This window comes from Stegodyphus dumicola, chromosome 4, assembly GCF_044657685.1.
Source record: "Stegodyphus dumicola isolate Sdum_Otavi_A_Nest chromosome 4, ASM4465768v1".
In the NCBI taxonomy this organism is placed as follows: domain Eukaryota; kingdom Metazoa; phylum Arthropoda; class Arachnida; order Araneae; family Eresidae; genus Stegodyphus; species Stegodyphus dumicola.
In genome coordinates this window covers 57,537,523-57,553,611 of record NC_140771.1, presented here as the reverse complement: position 1 = coordinate 57,553,611, position 16,089 = coordinate 57,537,523, and the positions used below count along the sequence as shown (strand labels likewise).

At 37.2% G+C, this 16,089-nt stretch overlaps 2 protein-coding genes across 2 annotated transcripts in view; one reads left to right on the top strand and one right to left on the bottom strand.

The window, feature by feature from the left end:
* LOC118205414 (uncharacterized) overlaps positions 1-16,089 on the top strand; it is a 28,596-nt gene that overhangs the window by 6,496 nt on the left and 6,011 nt on the right. The gene's annotated exons all lie outside the window — the stretch shown is intronic.
* LOC118187342 (cilia- and flagella-associated protein 53-like) overlaps positions 3,055-16,089 on the bottom strand; it is a 43,614-nt gene continuing 30,579 nt past the window's right edge. Inside the window, exons 8-9 of the mRNA XM_035357539.2 lie at positions 6,605-6,747; positions 3,055-3,334 (exon numbers count right to left, since the gene is read on the bottom strand). Of these exons, the coding sequence (XP_035213430.1) occupies positions 3,146-3,334; positions 6,605-6,747 (332 nt within the window). The 3' untranslated portion in view covers positions 3,055-3,145. The remainder of the gene's footprint in view (positions 3,335-6,604; positions 6,748-16,089) is intronic.

Genomic DNA, 16,089 nt, shown 5'->3' with positions numbered 1-16,089 from the left:
AATACTGAATTCAAATTACGTAGGTCGAGAGTATAACGCGCTAGCAGCGCCGCCTGTCGGCAACTCTTAATCACTACTGAACAGTATGCTAACAGGAAAACACGATTTTGGAATTTTCTTGTGTTTTATTAGAGAGAATGTTATTCTACTCTCATGGTATAGTCTGCTCAATTTTCCTTTTGAGAACTGTATTGGATGTCTTCAGCACTGTTGGGCATTAAAACCGCTACACCAGAAAAGGAAAAAAATAGCGGAATTTTGTTTATTTCTCATATAGAGGATAATGGGAGAACGCTATGATTAAATTTTCACATCGTTTGAGGTGAAAAATTCCGTACACAAAGCTGACACATATGGCAGCAACAACGGCTATAATCCAGATGGCCATCGAATTGAACTGAGCTTGGGTAATCATTCGATGCATCCTCATCTCGCGTGCGGCAGAGTACCTATCCCTTAGAAACCCATGAACAGATGTTCTCAGTGGGAGAGAGATATATAGAGAACATGCTGGCCAGGGCAACAGTCGGGCAATCTGTGAGTCGAGAAAAGTCAGGACAGCACGGACAACATGTGACAGGGAAAGAGGGCGTCATCCAGGCCTAAAGATACGGCACAGCCACGGACTTAACACATCAGAAATATAATGGCTTCTATCCACATTACTAGCTATGCGAAGAAGAGATGACTAGGATGTGTACCCATCGGCACCTCGTAACAGCACGCCAGGTGCTCAACCCGAATGATGATAACAAATGCAAGTTGGCAACGTTCGTTCTCGTCGGTACATCCACACACTGATACATCCATCATACCATATGTAAAACCGGGATTCGTCTGAAAGTACGGCATGATGCTACATGTCATCATTCGTCTACCTATCGTAGGCGAGCCTGTCTCTCCTGCAGAGTCAAGGAAAGCCACACCAATGGTTGTCTTGCTGACAATTCTGGTGTTGCAGAAGTCGTACTCTCCTTGTAAACACTTATCCTGCACACAAACCAAGTTCCTGATTCAGGCTACATAACATAGCAATACGTTCTCGCAAAGCCAAGAGAACAATACATTTGTTCTCTCGGGCGTTAGCGGCGCGGAATCGCCGATATCTTGCATGGCGTTCAGTGTGGCCCGCCTAGACTCATCGATTCTATATGTGTCTGACAGTGATGGGATCTTAACCAACACGAGCAGCAATGTCGCGAAGCGATAAATCGGTAGGCCCAATAGATCACGATCCTGCCGGGTCGAATTCCGATACGTACTATTGTTGTTTCTTCTTACCACAAACTTTACTCAAAAAAACAACTCTAAAATGCGTTTTCCGAATCAGAAACCCATCGTGCACTCTTTCCATTTATACATAATGTAAATGGCGTTAGTCATACCTACTTTGTGCGCATGCTTTGGAACGCGAATCATTTACATATGACAATATTTATTACCCTTTATACAAATTTGAAGTTTGTTGCATTCTGACGGTGTAGTAACTGATAAGTTATTACAGCGTCGGTGATCAGCAGTGTAGTAATTGCTTAGATGTCAAATTAGACATCATATCAGAATTAACTTTTTTAGTAGTTTACTTAGAGAAGGCAGGAGATAAAACTGGACGGTGGGAAACAGATCGTTAGCATTGAATCTTGTTTGTTGCAGAAAATAACCACAACAGTTTTGAGATTAGATAAAAAGGCTTATAAGCTCAAAGTTCTCAACATTTAGCTAAAAATATGTATATAAAATTAGGGATTGTCTTGTAAATTTCTTATATTATTGTATTATCTATTCCATTAGATCAGTACATTTTGGGAAATGTCAAATTGTTATCTTCGCCATCAAAGAGCGGTATTTACATCGAAACTAATTTGTTGCTTTTGATTATATTTGTGTAATTTTTTTAAACTGCTATATACGACGGTATTCAGAAAGGCGTTTTGATCGGAGAAAGTACTATCTGTTTGGCTCCTCTTCGTTGAATATTAGTAAACAAAGTCTGAAGAGAAGAACAACTTGGTTATTCTTTATTTCTAAAAGAGTAGCAGATTTAAATAGTGAACTATCTTCCATTTTTGATGTAATGCCAAACTTTGTTATTATATCGAAGCAGAGTTCTCTCCCAGAAGGGCAGTTAGCTGTGATAATATCTTTTATGTACACAGACCTGACTTCTTTAATGGTATGGCGTAATATTGTTTTTCATCTCGACATTACTGATATCTGGTACATAACTTCGAGATATTTTCCCTATACTGCTGGCAAGTCACTCCATCCTGCTGAGAATACTCTTACGCCAGGTCTATATAATTTATTGTTCTATTATTTATATGAAAATCGCTGCCCCTAGCTATCAAAAACATGATGAAGTCTTAGATTTTCAGCGCATGGATGAGTTATTCGATATGAGTAAAGTTAAGTTACCAGAATTTTTTTATTCTTCCTCTTTAGTACTAATTTATGCAAAAAAACACTTCGTTTCATTTTAAGTGAATCATGGTACGTTAACATATACTTTTTGCACTCAGCTTATCCTTTGAATAATATATTGCATTCCTGTAAACTGCTGATTAGCAAATTATTTTAAAATGAGGATGGATTAAACTGCGAGACAAGAAACGATATCTTCGAATTAAAACTGAATGAAAGAAAAATCCATTATAGAATATGTAATATAAAACTAATTGCTAATTTTTTGATTGATCATCGCTTAAAGATCACTATAATTCTAAATGTAAAATGAACTGTCACTTAATTAGCAGAAATAGAATTTTTTAAAATTTACAAATTTTAACCTTTCTTGCATGGCAATGAAATTTTATCTCCTGAGTATTACTTTAACAAATTTCATTCCATATCTGAATGAAATTAACATATTACAGTTTACATTACAGTTACTAAAAATGTTGAAAAAGCTCAAATATCGATATTTCATTTTAGATTAACTGCTTTCTAAATCAGAAATTAAATTATTTTGTTTAGCAATATTTCCATTAAATGAATGAATGAACTTTGTAGTATGAGTAAATTATTATCGGTTAGTTCAATGTTTCTGAAAAAAGATTACGAGATGATATGGGTGATAGAATTCTTCTATAGGATTTTATTATTGCCGTGAAGATTGTTATTAATTTTTTGTTACAAGATCACAATTCTAAATTTCCTGCTTGCACAGTTCTCTTCTATGAATCCGATAAGGATGTTCGTTGGAGATGGTAATGTCACTCAAGAGTTTCTGAATCCGAGCTTCTTGCAATTCCCGTTGCCTGGCAAGAGCTTCTAGTTCCTTATCTCGGAGAAGGTTCTCAGCTTTCAGTTTTTCTTCTTTCGTGCGAATTTGTTCCTAAACGCAATCAAAAAAAAAAAAAAAAAAAAAAAAAAAAAAAAAAAAAAAAAAAAAGGTTAGCTAGTAAGCTGCGCACAAAGTGCATTTCAGAAAGTTCAAGTAAACAGTATGTCTCCGTGATTTATCGTTTAATTGAAATGCGCAATATCTTTCTCATGCCCATTTTTACCCGAAAAAAAAAACAGTTAAAAACTGGCATAAAATCGACGACTTCAGTGCATAAATAACACAAGTTCAAAAATTCTTTACAATATTCTTCATTTTAAAACAGGTCAGTAGCTTCATTTTTTTAGATCTTAATAAAAAATGTAAGGGCTCAAAATTTTTAAAATTATTATACATGATGCCGGAGTAATAAAATTTCTTATTCAGAATTATAAATAAGTCCAAATCTTTGAAATGTTGAAAATGTGGTAAAAAGACCTGACATTTTGATTATTAGCCAAAGAAGTGTTAGCCCAGAAGGGGTGTTAGTTTCAAAATGGCATTTTTCTTCGATTCACTAGAAACGGCGTATCACTTTTTAAATTTTTACCATTGAATATTATCACCCATACTTAAGGAAATTAAATAGGACTTAAGGAAATTAAATAATGAAGAATCTTCATGAATGTATGTAAGTTTCTCGCAATGTGAAAAAATGACTGTACCCAGAGCCATCAAATTTTGTATAACGTAAATCTTCGCCCGAACATTGGCGCTTGGAAGCCCGAATGTTGAATTTCAAGTTTGTTTTATTATCTATTTCATGTTTTATAAAACTTTAACGAGTTTTTTTATATGTGAGGTATAACCTAATTTTATAACAGTAATTTTAAGTTTCTTATCTCTTCTAGGTTCAGCTTAATTCTTTAACAGAATGAATTTATAGAATCGCGTTAAATGCCAATGAGAAGTAGAAAATACTTAAGTCAAAGTTCCACTAACTTCGAGAGAGAGAGAGAGTTAGGATTCCTGAAAAGCGCGCGTTTGCCTTTTGGCTATGTCTCTGTTCGATGTTATGCAAATTGTATTTCTTTCTTTGTACCGAGGAGCGGCGCAGACGCAAATTTGTTAGGTTTTTAAAGCTCGCGTTTAAAGCTTTGAGGTTGCTGTGAATTACTGGAGTTTCAATTAAGCAGAGGTTCTTCTGAGTTTGTGTGGTAAGCCGCTACCGAAATCGGAGTTTGCAGTGTGGTCTTCGCCGTTCCTCAACCAACTTAATGTTTGAAAGCCAATAAAGAAGTTTCGGTCAACATTATGACTCTGAGGTTCTTGGGTTCTATACTGAAGTAATATCAAGTCAATTTACAGTTCACTATTTTTAAACAACGGAACGTACAGTCTCTCTAACTGTTATTATTCTCGGCCGTATTATATACTTTTTTATAGCTTCGCTGGCTAGTTTAATATTATGGGCCAACTAGGCTAGAATTTGTGTTAGCTTGGCTAAATATCGTTAGTTAGTCATTAGATAGTTCTTATTTCTTATATTTTGAGTTAAGTGGAGGCTTTGTTGTACTCCCTGAGAAAGGGGCCGACTGTAGGTTTTTATTTGGAGCAAATAAAGGGTAATTAAGCATTCTCAAATTTACGTTTCTTTTCTTGGACTTAAGCGATTATTCGTTCAGCAGTTCTCTAGGTTCCTCAACATTAAAGTTCCTATCACATATATTTCAGTTACTCGGGACTGGACGTCGAAAGGGACATTTCTCAGAACCCGCACATTTCCACGAAACTTACGTAGCTAGGTTACCATTTTTACTTAGTAAACGAATTTGAACGCCAAACAGTAATCGATTATTGCTCAGACTGGGATCACATGATCCTTCAGAAGCAGAACTTTCGTCTGATTGATTGATCTCTACCCGGAACAGAGCTGCAGACGGAACATTTCCGGCGAAGTTACAAAATATCCCGCGCAGCCGGGACATCGTTTCCGTAATTAGGTGGAACTTCGCTTTCAGAGGAGCTGTTGTTTCAAGGAATCCTCGCGTTTAAACCAGTGCTATCAAGATCTCGTTTCTCAGAAAAGTCCGGTCTAGCGGGGACCGTCGCTAGATGTGATAACCCCTTTAGTTTAGTAGAATAACACGGAGGAACACTACAGATCAACAAACTCATTGTACGAAAAAAGAAACATTTTTATCTCCTGACTGTCTATCGGAAATTTTAAAGGTATGGTGTTTTTAAACATTTTGTGATAAATGCGAAGAACTTGATATTCATTAAATAAAGGCAACACGCTAGACATTAAAAAACAGGCGTAATATAATTTTATTTATTTAATCAATATTATTTTCTGTTGTTATTATTATTTTTATTCCTCGCTTTTGCTGAATTAATTTAGGCTAAGCATCCCCAGACAGCATATCTTAGCTTCACTGCAGTTCCGGCAGAAGCACTCCAGGAGATGGAATTGAGAGTTTTATACCTGTCTTACCTTAGTTCTATTCTCTGGAAAGTAATTTCAAATCGACAGATATTTAATACCTCCATTTCGTAAAGATATTATACTGTATGCTTTGCTGGGGATTATAGCCTGGGTATGCTTGCTGGGGATTATAACCTGGGTATGCTTTGCTGGGGATTATAGCCTATTATACACGCCATAGCTGTGATATTCGGCTCTTCCTAGATAACTACGGTAGCTCAGGGATAGAAATGAAATCAAAACAGCCTTTATAGTTTTTGCTATCATTACGTAAATTATGGCTGAATTTCTTTCAAATCCTTAAAGCGTTTTAAATTATTCTACGAAAAACTAAACTTTTCTCAAAAGGTATATTTAACATTTTGGCATCTTACGAACGATTCAGTGTAAGAAACGGTTTTGGAATAACGCATTGCGTAAAACTCACCGATTTCCGAAGTATGCAATCAATCATCTGCGAGAGTTGAATTGAAATTAATTTCATAAGGCGTTTGAAAAACATAATTTCAGGAAGATCGTAGGTAAATTAACTAAAGAAATTACTATTAATTTAACAGATAACAAAGATGTTTTTACTATTTTTACATGCAATCAGACAAAACATGAATGACTTTAAATCTATGCATTGTGATTTAATTCTCTATTAAATCTATGTACGGTGATTTAATTTTCTATAATATGTAATTGGCATTCTCCTTATTTTAGAAAATTCGTCGTAAGGGATATCACAAATATCATCCCTTACGATATTCTACTCAGTTATTAGAAGAATATCGTAATAGATGATATTTACCATATTAGAAAATGCATGTTTATTGCATTTAATAATCTTCTAAGTCTAAAAAGTAAATTACCAAAAGATCCTTCTGATGAGATACATGTTTCTCTCTGATTAGTCTCAGTTTTTCTTCTTCTCTTTTTTTATCTTCTTCGTCTTCTTTCAAGACTTCTTGGGCGTATAATTTCGACATTTCCTGCACTTTCTTTACCTTCTCCTCTACAAACAAACAGCACGTTTAGCAAATAATATAAACATACAGTTTATCTATTTTACTATGTAAGTTGTTTGTGGTCCTAATAAAACGGGAAGTTAAATTTAGATTGCCACTCCGAAAATTTGATCTTATGCAGAAAAGCTGAACGAAATCAAAAAACCAGAAAAATTAAGATGAATAAGCAGAATAAGGAACTAATACTTAGCGTTCGTAAACACTCACATTCAATCTAAATACAAAGTTACATGATCTGAAATGAGAAAATTTCTAAGAAATCGTTCTAGCTTGTAAGTATGTTGCTCTAACACATAAATTTTTATTTTGCTTTTTCTTCTTCCTCCTGTCATTCCATCGAGGACTATACAAATATAATTAATATTACAACAATCAATACAACCAGAAGTACAATTTAGCAAAATGAAGCTATGAAAAATATCCTGCTCGCAGTTACCAAGGTATCCTAAGCTGTTAACCAGTGTTGATAATCCAATATCAGAGTAACTGACTAAAACATCCAGAATTCTGAGCGATTCAAACATTAATGACAGGCGTGAAATCGGGAAGAATCGAAGTGTCTGTAGATAATTTCTTTATAATCTTCTGTTCCAAGATTTGGTGTCAAAGAATTTGGGGAATTCCAAGAACAAATTTTAAAAACGTTGACGATACTATAAAACACAGCCTTATTCATTTACACTCATGTCTATAAATTAAGGATAATGCAAAATCAGACAAAGGAAGAGTTAGAAGTAAAACAAATTTGACTTATTTGTAAAGCTTATTTATTAAACAAAAAATAAAGAGCAAAAAAAAGATGCTATATTTTTTATATTATTAAAAAAAATTAGCGATTTTTTTCTCCCTGGAGCAAATTACCAAAAAAAAAAAAAAAACTATTTACAAAAAAGCAATTTTACATGGTTGGTATGATTGTTAATACATTGTATGTCTCCCAGGCGATGCAATACAGTCCGTGCAACGCCTAGGCATGCTGAGTATCAAATTATCGATCTGATCTTGGGAGATATTACACCACTCAAAAAGCAATGCTCTCCGAAGTTCCGGTAGACATGTAGGAGGAGGTTGACGGGCTGCAACTCGTCGGCCAAGCATGTCCCACACGTGCTCTACTGGATTCAAGTCCGCTGAGAATGCTGACCAGTCCATACGGGTGATATCCTCCGATTGAAGGCATTCGCTTACGATGTTTGCACGGTGAGGACGGGCGTTGTCATCCATAAACACAAATTGTGTGCCCATGGCGCCCCGAAACAAACGTACATGTTGTTCCAGAATGACGTTCCGATAGATTTGGCTTGTCATGCTTCCAAGTTGAACATGCAGGTCAGTTCTGGAACCCAGAATAATTCCACCCCAAACGAGCACTCCTGCACCACCGTAACGGTGTCGTTCAATGATGTTTTCTTGGTGGTAATGGGTACCTGGAGCTCTCCATATGAAAGTCCGGCGAGAATCAGACTGCAAGCTAAACCTGGATTCGTCGGAAAACATCACTCAATCCCACTGTTGCGGTGTCCACAATGCTCGCTCTGTACTCCAGGCTAACCGCAGGCGACAGTGAGTTGCAGTAAGTGGAACGCATCTGACAGGTCTACGAGCAAATAGACCAATCTGCCCTAAGCGTCTGTACACGGTCTGCCTTGAAATTGTACCAGTGGCTGAAGAGAGCTGGCGAGACAGGTCTGAGGCTGTGCTCCGCCTGTTTCTTTTGGCAGTAACTGCCAAATACCAGTCCTCATTCGGCGTTGTTACTCTGGGGTGACTTGTGCTACGTCTCCTCACATTACCATCACCTTGGAATCGTTGCCAAAGCCTGAAGATGACACTCTGGGCAATTCCAAGTTCGTCTGATACTTCCAGTTGGGTATGCCCACATTCCAGACGGTCGATAATTCTACCACGTAAAAAATCATTCAAATGCGTCCTTTGTGTCATAACTATGCGGTTATTGCACTGAAGTGCTTATAAAGCGCCTGCGAACAACTTTACTTCTTTGCCTGTATCCCTTATATATCACTCTCTTACACTCTCGTCATTGTGACGTACCATCGGTGTCATCTGGTTACTTCTTAAAGATGTGTGTAGTGATTTTACAGGTGATATATTTATTTTAGAGTTCGATTTCCGCGTGACTCTGAATTATCCTTAATTTATGGACATGAGTGTACTTTCTCCTCACCATTAAAAGTTGTTTCACCATGAAATAAGTGCACAAAGAATCTCAAATTTACAGATATGATACTTGCATGAAAGGTAGAATCTGCTAGTATTCTGATTAAAACGTTTTGAAAAATATGCAGTGTGAAGTGTCTTGAATGTTGTGTTTTGAATTTAAAATGTTATGCTATGTTTTGAATTTAAAATCTTATGTTATGTTTTGAATTTAAAATGTTATGCTATGTTTTGAATTTAAAATCTTATGTTATGTTTTGAATTTAAAATGTTATGCTATGTTTTGAATTTAAAATCTTATGTTATGTTTTGAATTTAAAATGTTATGTCTTAAATGTTATGTTTTGCGTGAGTTATCTTAGCATATCTGATGTGCAATTCGTATTTGCTTCGCTTTATGGTGAATTTATGAACGTTTTAGATTCAAGGAGAACTAAGCCTAATCTTCACGGTTTGTTTACCTTTTTTATCAAGTGGATTTCACATCACATTCCAGCAAAACGTATTTTTAGTCCTGGACTGTCTTCTGAGTTTGAACAGAATCTGACTTGATTTCCATCATTATCTCTACGGCATAAAATTCCTGCTGCGCACAGATCATGCATCATTTAACGCATCTTTTGAATTTCAAGAATCCTGAGGGTCAAAAAGCCAGGTGGATACAAACACTCCGAGAATATGACATCACTATCCATTATCGGAAGAGATCATCAGAAGGAAACGCCGACGCCCTGTCTATAAGACCTTGCCCAGAAAGCTCCTGACATTGATCCAGGGTCCAAGCTAAATACGAGCCGCTTAATCCGGTCTCATGACAAAATACAATATCAACATCGGGCTGATCGAGACCCATAGAGTGAGAGATATGTCAGTAAAGACCAGGTGGGAGACGGCGACATTAAACCCATAATTGATTTAATGGAGTCCTCAAACAGAAAACCTGTCTGGCAGGACATTACGATCTATAATCCAAAGACAAAACAAACTGGGCTCTCTGGGACTTATTCCATATTTGAAACGGCGTCCTGTACTGGAAATTCGAATCAGTTGATGGACCATGGCATCTGATACTTCCAAGATCTTGGATTTCGGACATCCTTAAACTTAGAACCTTATCCTTATCCTTATCTTAGAACTACATAGCAGCCCTACAGAAGGTCACTTTGAAATAATGAAAATCTTGCAGAGAGTTCGAGAGTGCTTCTACTGGAGTAACGCAAGGAATGACGTGCAAAAGTGGTGCCGACTTCGCGATGCCTGGGCGGCTCAGAAAGGACCAAAGAAACGTAGCCAAGACAAGCTGCAATGTTATAATGAGGAGAACCTTTTGAACGTATCGCCTTTGACATCCGGTGACCTCTACCACGAATTGCTGATGGCAACAATTACATCCTGGTTGTCACTGATTACTTCACTATGTGGCCTGAAGCATATACTATTCCTGATCAAGAGATTTTCACAGTAGCAGAAGTAGATAATGCCGCATTGGATTCGGAGTGACACTTCAATTACATTCTAATCAAATTTTGAAGAAATTTTGCATTGGCTGTAATTAAAGAACTCTGCAAACTACTTGGCACTGACAAAACACAAACTACACCTTTACATTCTCAGTCATATGGTATGGTGGAGAGGTTTAATCAACCATCCTTAATAACCTCTCGTTGGTGGTTTCCAAAAACCAACAGGACTAGGACAAGAAATGTATTTTTTTTTTGTGCTTATCGCAGTGTTGTCCACGAGACTACCAGCTATTCCCCATCCCAGATGCTCTTCGGTCGTAACCTTAGTCTGCCTTGTGGTCTTCTGTTTGATCGCCCTCCAGAAGCGCCTTCATCGCCTGAGGAATACACCCAAGATCTCTAAGCCCGGTTTAAAGTGATGCACAATTTTGCACGAGGGCGAGTCAACTTGTCGACGAAGAAGATGAAGACACGATACAACACCAGAGCTACTGGACATCGATTCAACGAAGGAGATAAGGTGTTATTGTGGAATCCGGTTCGACGGAAAGGACTCTGCCCAAAACTACTGTCACCTTGAGATGGTCCTTACACAGTTCTAAACAGGCTGGACGACGACATAGTTCGGATTCGTAAGTCATCGAATTCTGAGCCTAAAGTCGTGCATTACGACAGATTAGCTCTTTACTACGGCCATAGTACGTAGTGTATATAATGTAAATAGTATAAGACCATGATCTTGTTTGTTTCTAAATTTGTAAATTTCTGCACACATTTATATATTTAGTATTTGATTTGTTTTAAGTACTTATGGGAATTATTGTTTGTGTTATTATTGTAATGTAATGTTTATTATTGCATTGAGGCCTTAGTTATAGGGATTGTACTGTCCGGGACGTGCAGTCCTTGGAAAGGGGACAGTGTTACGAATTTGGTATTTAGATAGATATTTTTGGTAGAATTATAATTAAATTTTTTTTTATTTCCCTGTGTAATGCAGCAAGAGACGAATTTTAAAAGAATGCTATGCCGGAAAAGTAAAAAATACAGGAATACCTGCATTTAACTTTGAATAAATGGATATCTCGTTAATTTGTATTGAAATTGAATAAATGTAATTGACTACTGTGTTTGCTATAACTGTAATTTCATCCTCTTATTGTTTTCCAGAACTCTCGAGAAGCAGAAATTACTAGAAGCTTCTCGCAACTGATTGAAAGCTATAAAATGCCAGAGAGAGAACATCTCAGCTCAGTTACTTAGTTGCTATTACTGCAAGATGTAGTTCCGCGCGGACGGAGATAAATCGGAGTTATCTTTCTCTTTAGATAATGCTTTGCACGGCGTTGTATTTTAACGTTTTTGTATTTAAAAGTGTAACGATTGATTATATTGCGTGATATTTTGAACAATTGTACGAATATCTCTGAGGAAATTTCCAGCAGTATGTTATATTTATTTTGATAAGAATAAATTTTACTAACTTTCTTGTATGCCACATGTGAATACTTTAATAGACCATTTCCCAATCTGAATCTATACGGATGGATAAAGAACTAAAATGGGTGTCGGAAATGTCTTCTGTGCTTACACAATGAATTGCTCTTTAAAACATGGCAGGCGAAGCTTAACAACACAAATTCAGTATCCCAAGCTAAACAGTTAGCCATCAGAGAAGCTGCGAAATTTTCTAGGAAACAACAAAACAACAAGAAAAAAAAGCGTTATAATTTTGCGACATTGCCTCAGACGTACAGACAATGATCGGACTGAGCCGTTCGCCAATAATAAGAGAAATTCAACACTATTTCCCTGAAAATACTCGCCACAACGATGATCGCCGGTATCGATTCTATGTTGTGTCAAACTGGTTCGACCCATGTCAGAAGAAGAGAGGGAGAAAATATTTTAAGTTCTTGAATGACACATTCGGCAACATTTCTCTCTTCATCGCTTAATTGTGCACTCTGCAATAACTCCGATGTAATGCTCTCTGAAGACACGGATTCTGAAATGTTATTGTTTCGTTTAACGCTGGTCACTGGAGTACAAACCGCAACCACATCACCTTTCTTAATAACTCAGTTACATTGGAAACTCTAACCGGGATAACGGTTCTCGATAAGTCGACGAGCGCTGAGGCTTCTACTACTTCTTTCGAGTTGTTACAGTTCTTGGGATAGTCTATGATGCCATAGCGGAAATTTCTATTTTCTGCTATGGATACAGGAAGTAAGAATTCTGTTCTTGCTGGTATTGTGATATCGTCTTGAGCTATGATTTTGTGGATTTTTCACTCCTTCATCATTAATTCCGAATAAGGCTATGTCCTCAGAAGCAGAATGCGGTTCGTTATTTTTAAGGGGAAAATTGTATTTCCTTAGAGAATCCAATCCGAGTATGCAAAGATCTGTAATTTCTGCCACATATGCCCTATGATGATAGGTGGCACTTCCAAACGTGATGTTAACGTTTACTTTTATGTCGATGTCGATGTTCTCGCTGGACACAATCTGGAGGGTAATGCAGGGCGGCGTCCAGATTAGTTTAACATCCAGTTGTTGAGCCGAATCTTTTCTGATGATGGAAACTTTGGCTCCTGTATCGATGGTCATATTGCAGGGAACTTCATTGATATGCCCCATGATAAAGAGATGTCCCATGATGAAATGTGAAGCGCTTTAAAATGGGGCTTCTCATTATCTGGCAAACCTCCGCCCCGCGAGAGGCCACTAATTAGTTTCGCTCCTTGCTAATGGGGGCGGTCTTAACTTACGTGCCGTGGGGTATTCTGCAGTTCTGTTGCATGTGGCTGTCAGCACCGCAGTTTCAGTATTTGAGGGTTTGTTTCATGTCACTCCAATTCTGCCTCAAGATGTCTAGTTAAATCGTTTATACGAACAGTCAGTTGATCCACTGGCTCTTGTACTTGAGCAGCTCTGACTGGGTGATGATCTCTGCGAGTTACTTGATGGGCTACCTCGAATTTCATGGAGTATACCAAAGCGCTTTTTAACTCCTTGACAACCGCCATTCTCAAAGCTTTCTGTATTTCAGGATTCCGATGCCATCGATGAAGAACTGCAAGAACAGGATTTGCCTTGTTTCTGCCGGGCACTCCGAAAAGGGGAGATGAAACAGCCTTTCAACATCCGCGGCGAGCTCCTGGAGTGTTTCTGTGGGCTTCTGTTGACGGGATTTTAATTGAAGCCTGCTGTAGCCTTTTAAGCATTTCTCCCCGAAGCGCAGCTCCAACGCCCCGGATTGAGCTTCGAAATTTAACAGCTTCATAAAATTAGTCTGAAGGATATCTGCTGCATCTACTCTCACCGAAGCGGCGAGATGGCAGGCCTTAGCTTGGCCTCCATTCGCATTCTCCACTATAAAAAAATTGTGTAATACACTTGCCAGGAGGTCTTCCCATCATATGTGGATAGCTTCAGAGACGGACGAGCAGGCATGGTTGAAAATTTAAAACCCTCAGAATTGCTTCCTGCTGTTGCCATACACTTCTTTCAGGTGTCTTCTTTGGCGACAGCAGTAGAAATCCTCTCATCAATTTGTTGTTGGACGGCAGAAACTCTTCCTTTGATTCATTGCTCCACAGCAGAAACTCTTTCTTCTATTTCTTCCTGTACAGAAAAATCTCTTTCTTCAATGCGTTCAACATTATTTTCAACAGTGTCAATTCTGCCTTCCATAACCTCAGATTTATTTCTATTGTACAGGTGGTCTCTCCTTTCAATTCCTCTTGACTTGCTTTCATCGCTACTTTAACAGTTTTCATCTCTGGCCAGCTTTCATCTCCTCTTCGCCCGCTTTTATTTCTGCTTTAACTGAATCTTGACCAGCTTTCATTTCTTATTTAACGGAGTGGACGGCCCCTTTCATCTTTTCTTGGAATGCAGCGAATGCAGTTATCAACTGCCTTAACTATTCTTCCATCGCTCTTATGATTGGTATTCAATCCCACTTCTGACATCAAAACGTGTTGTCAGCGTACGGGTTCGTAATAGATTAAATGAGCAAATCCTATAAAATTAATAAAATTTATTTTTATCAAAAGAAATATAACAAAACGCTGGAATTTTCTTCAGAGGTATTCTTACAAGTGTTCACAATATCAGGCACAAATAATCAGTAGAACCTAAATTCGTTAAATAGAACGCAATACAATCTGTAGCTATATTTTAAACTACTAAAAACTTTAAAATACAACACAGTTCAAAGAGAAAGCTAATTCCGTTCGCACGGAACTAAAACAAATCGCTATAACAGTAATTAATCAACTGAGCTGATATGTTCTCTGCCTGGCTTTTATAGCTTTTTTAATTGGGTGCGAGAGATAGTTCTAGCAACATCTAGACAGCAAAAAGAGTAGAATTACGATTACAGCTAACATAGTAGGCAATTACATTCATTCAAATTAAATATAAACTACCGAAATAAGCTTTTATTCAATGTTAAATGCACGTGTTCTTGTATTTTTTCCCGGCCTATCTTGCTCTTAAAATATGTCTCGTGCTGCATTGCACGGGGAAATAAAGCAACTTTAATTATAATTATACTAAAAATATCTAACTAAACAAATCATCTGGAAAGACTAGACCTAATTAACAAAAATCAGTTCGGGTTCAGGAAAGGGCACTGCAACCCACCAAATATTAAACCTGTTTGAATTTTTTTACCAGGAACTTTGTAAAAAGAATGGAGAAGCAGCATGTTACCTCGATTTTGAGAAAGTCTTTCATTGATTGTAGCATGCCGGCTTATTGCTCAAGTTATCTAATTTTCTCTTACCCAACAGTTTCATACACTCATTCACAGCAGAACCTACGTGAAGCGTCGTATGTTTCAAGTAAGATGCGAAGATGCTCTTTCCTCAAGGAAAAATGTCTACAGTGGAGTCCCTCAGGGCACGGTTTTAGGCCCAAAATCTGTCAACATATTTATTAATGACATGCGTCTTCCATTTTATTCAAACATATTAAAGTATACGGATGATACAGTAATACTGACAAGCTCAAGAATCCCTCAAAATGCCCTCGATAAGTTGCAACTACAAGTTAATAGCATCCAAAAATGGTGTCAAGATTGGAAAATAAATTTAAATTCTTCAAAATGCTGTGTTGTCCTATATCGTGGATACAGGAAATATTATCCAGTTGACTTCAACATCAGAATTAATAACTATCTGGTCCCTGTGATTGATTTGTACAAGGACTTAGGAGTATATGTTGACAAATCTTTAACTTTCAAAGAACACATAAACTACGGGATAAATAAAGCTAATAAAGAAAATTTAAGTTAAATCTCCGCACTAAAAAAACTCTCTACATTACCTTAATCCGGCCAATGATCTTATACGCAATTCCTGTCTGGGCTACAGGCAGTAAAACTCATAGACAGAAAATTAACGTCCTTCAAAATAAAATGCTAAGAAGTATTGTGAACTCTCTATGGTTCATTCGCAACTTCGAAATTTATGAAGACCTTGATATTAATCAAATTCATGATCAGATACTTATTAGCGCTTCTAACTTATTTGAGAAAATAAAAAACTCGCCAAGTGCAGCAATTAGGTATTTAACCGACTATGATCCTACAGAAGAAGATGTAGTAAAGAGACCGCGAACTATCCATCATATCAAATATCAAATATTGATTATTCAGATTGTTAAGCAAGAA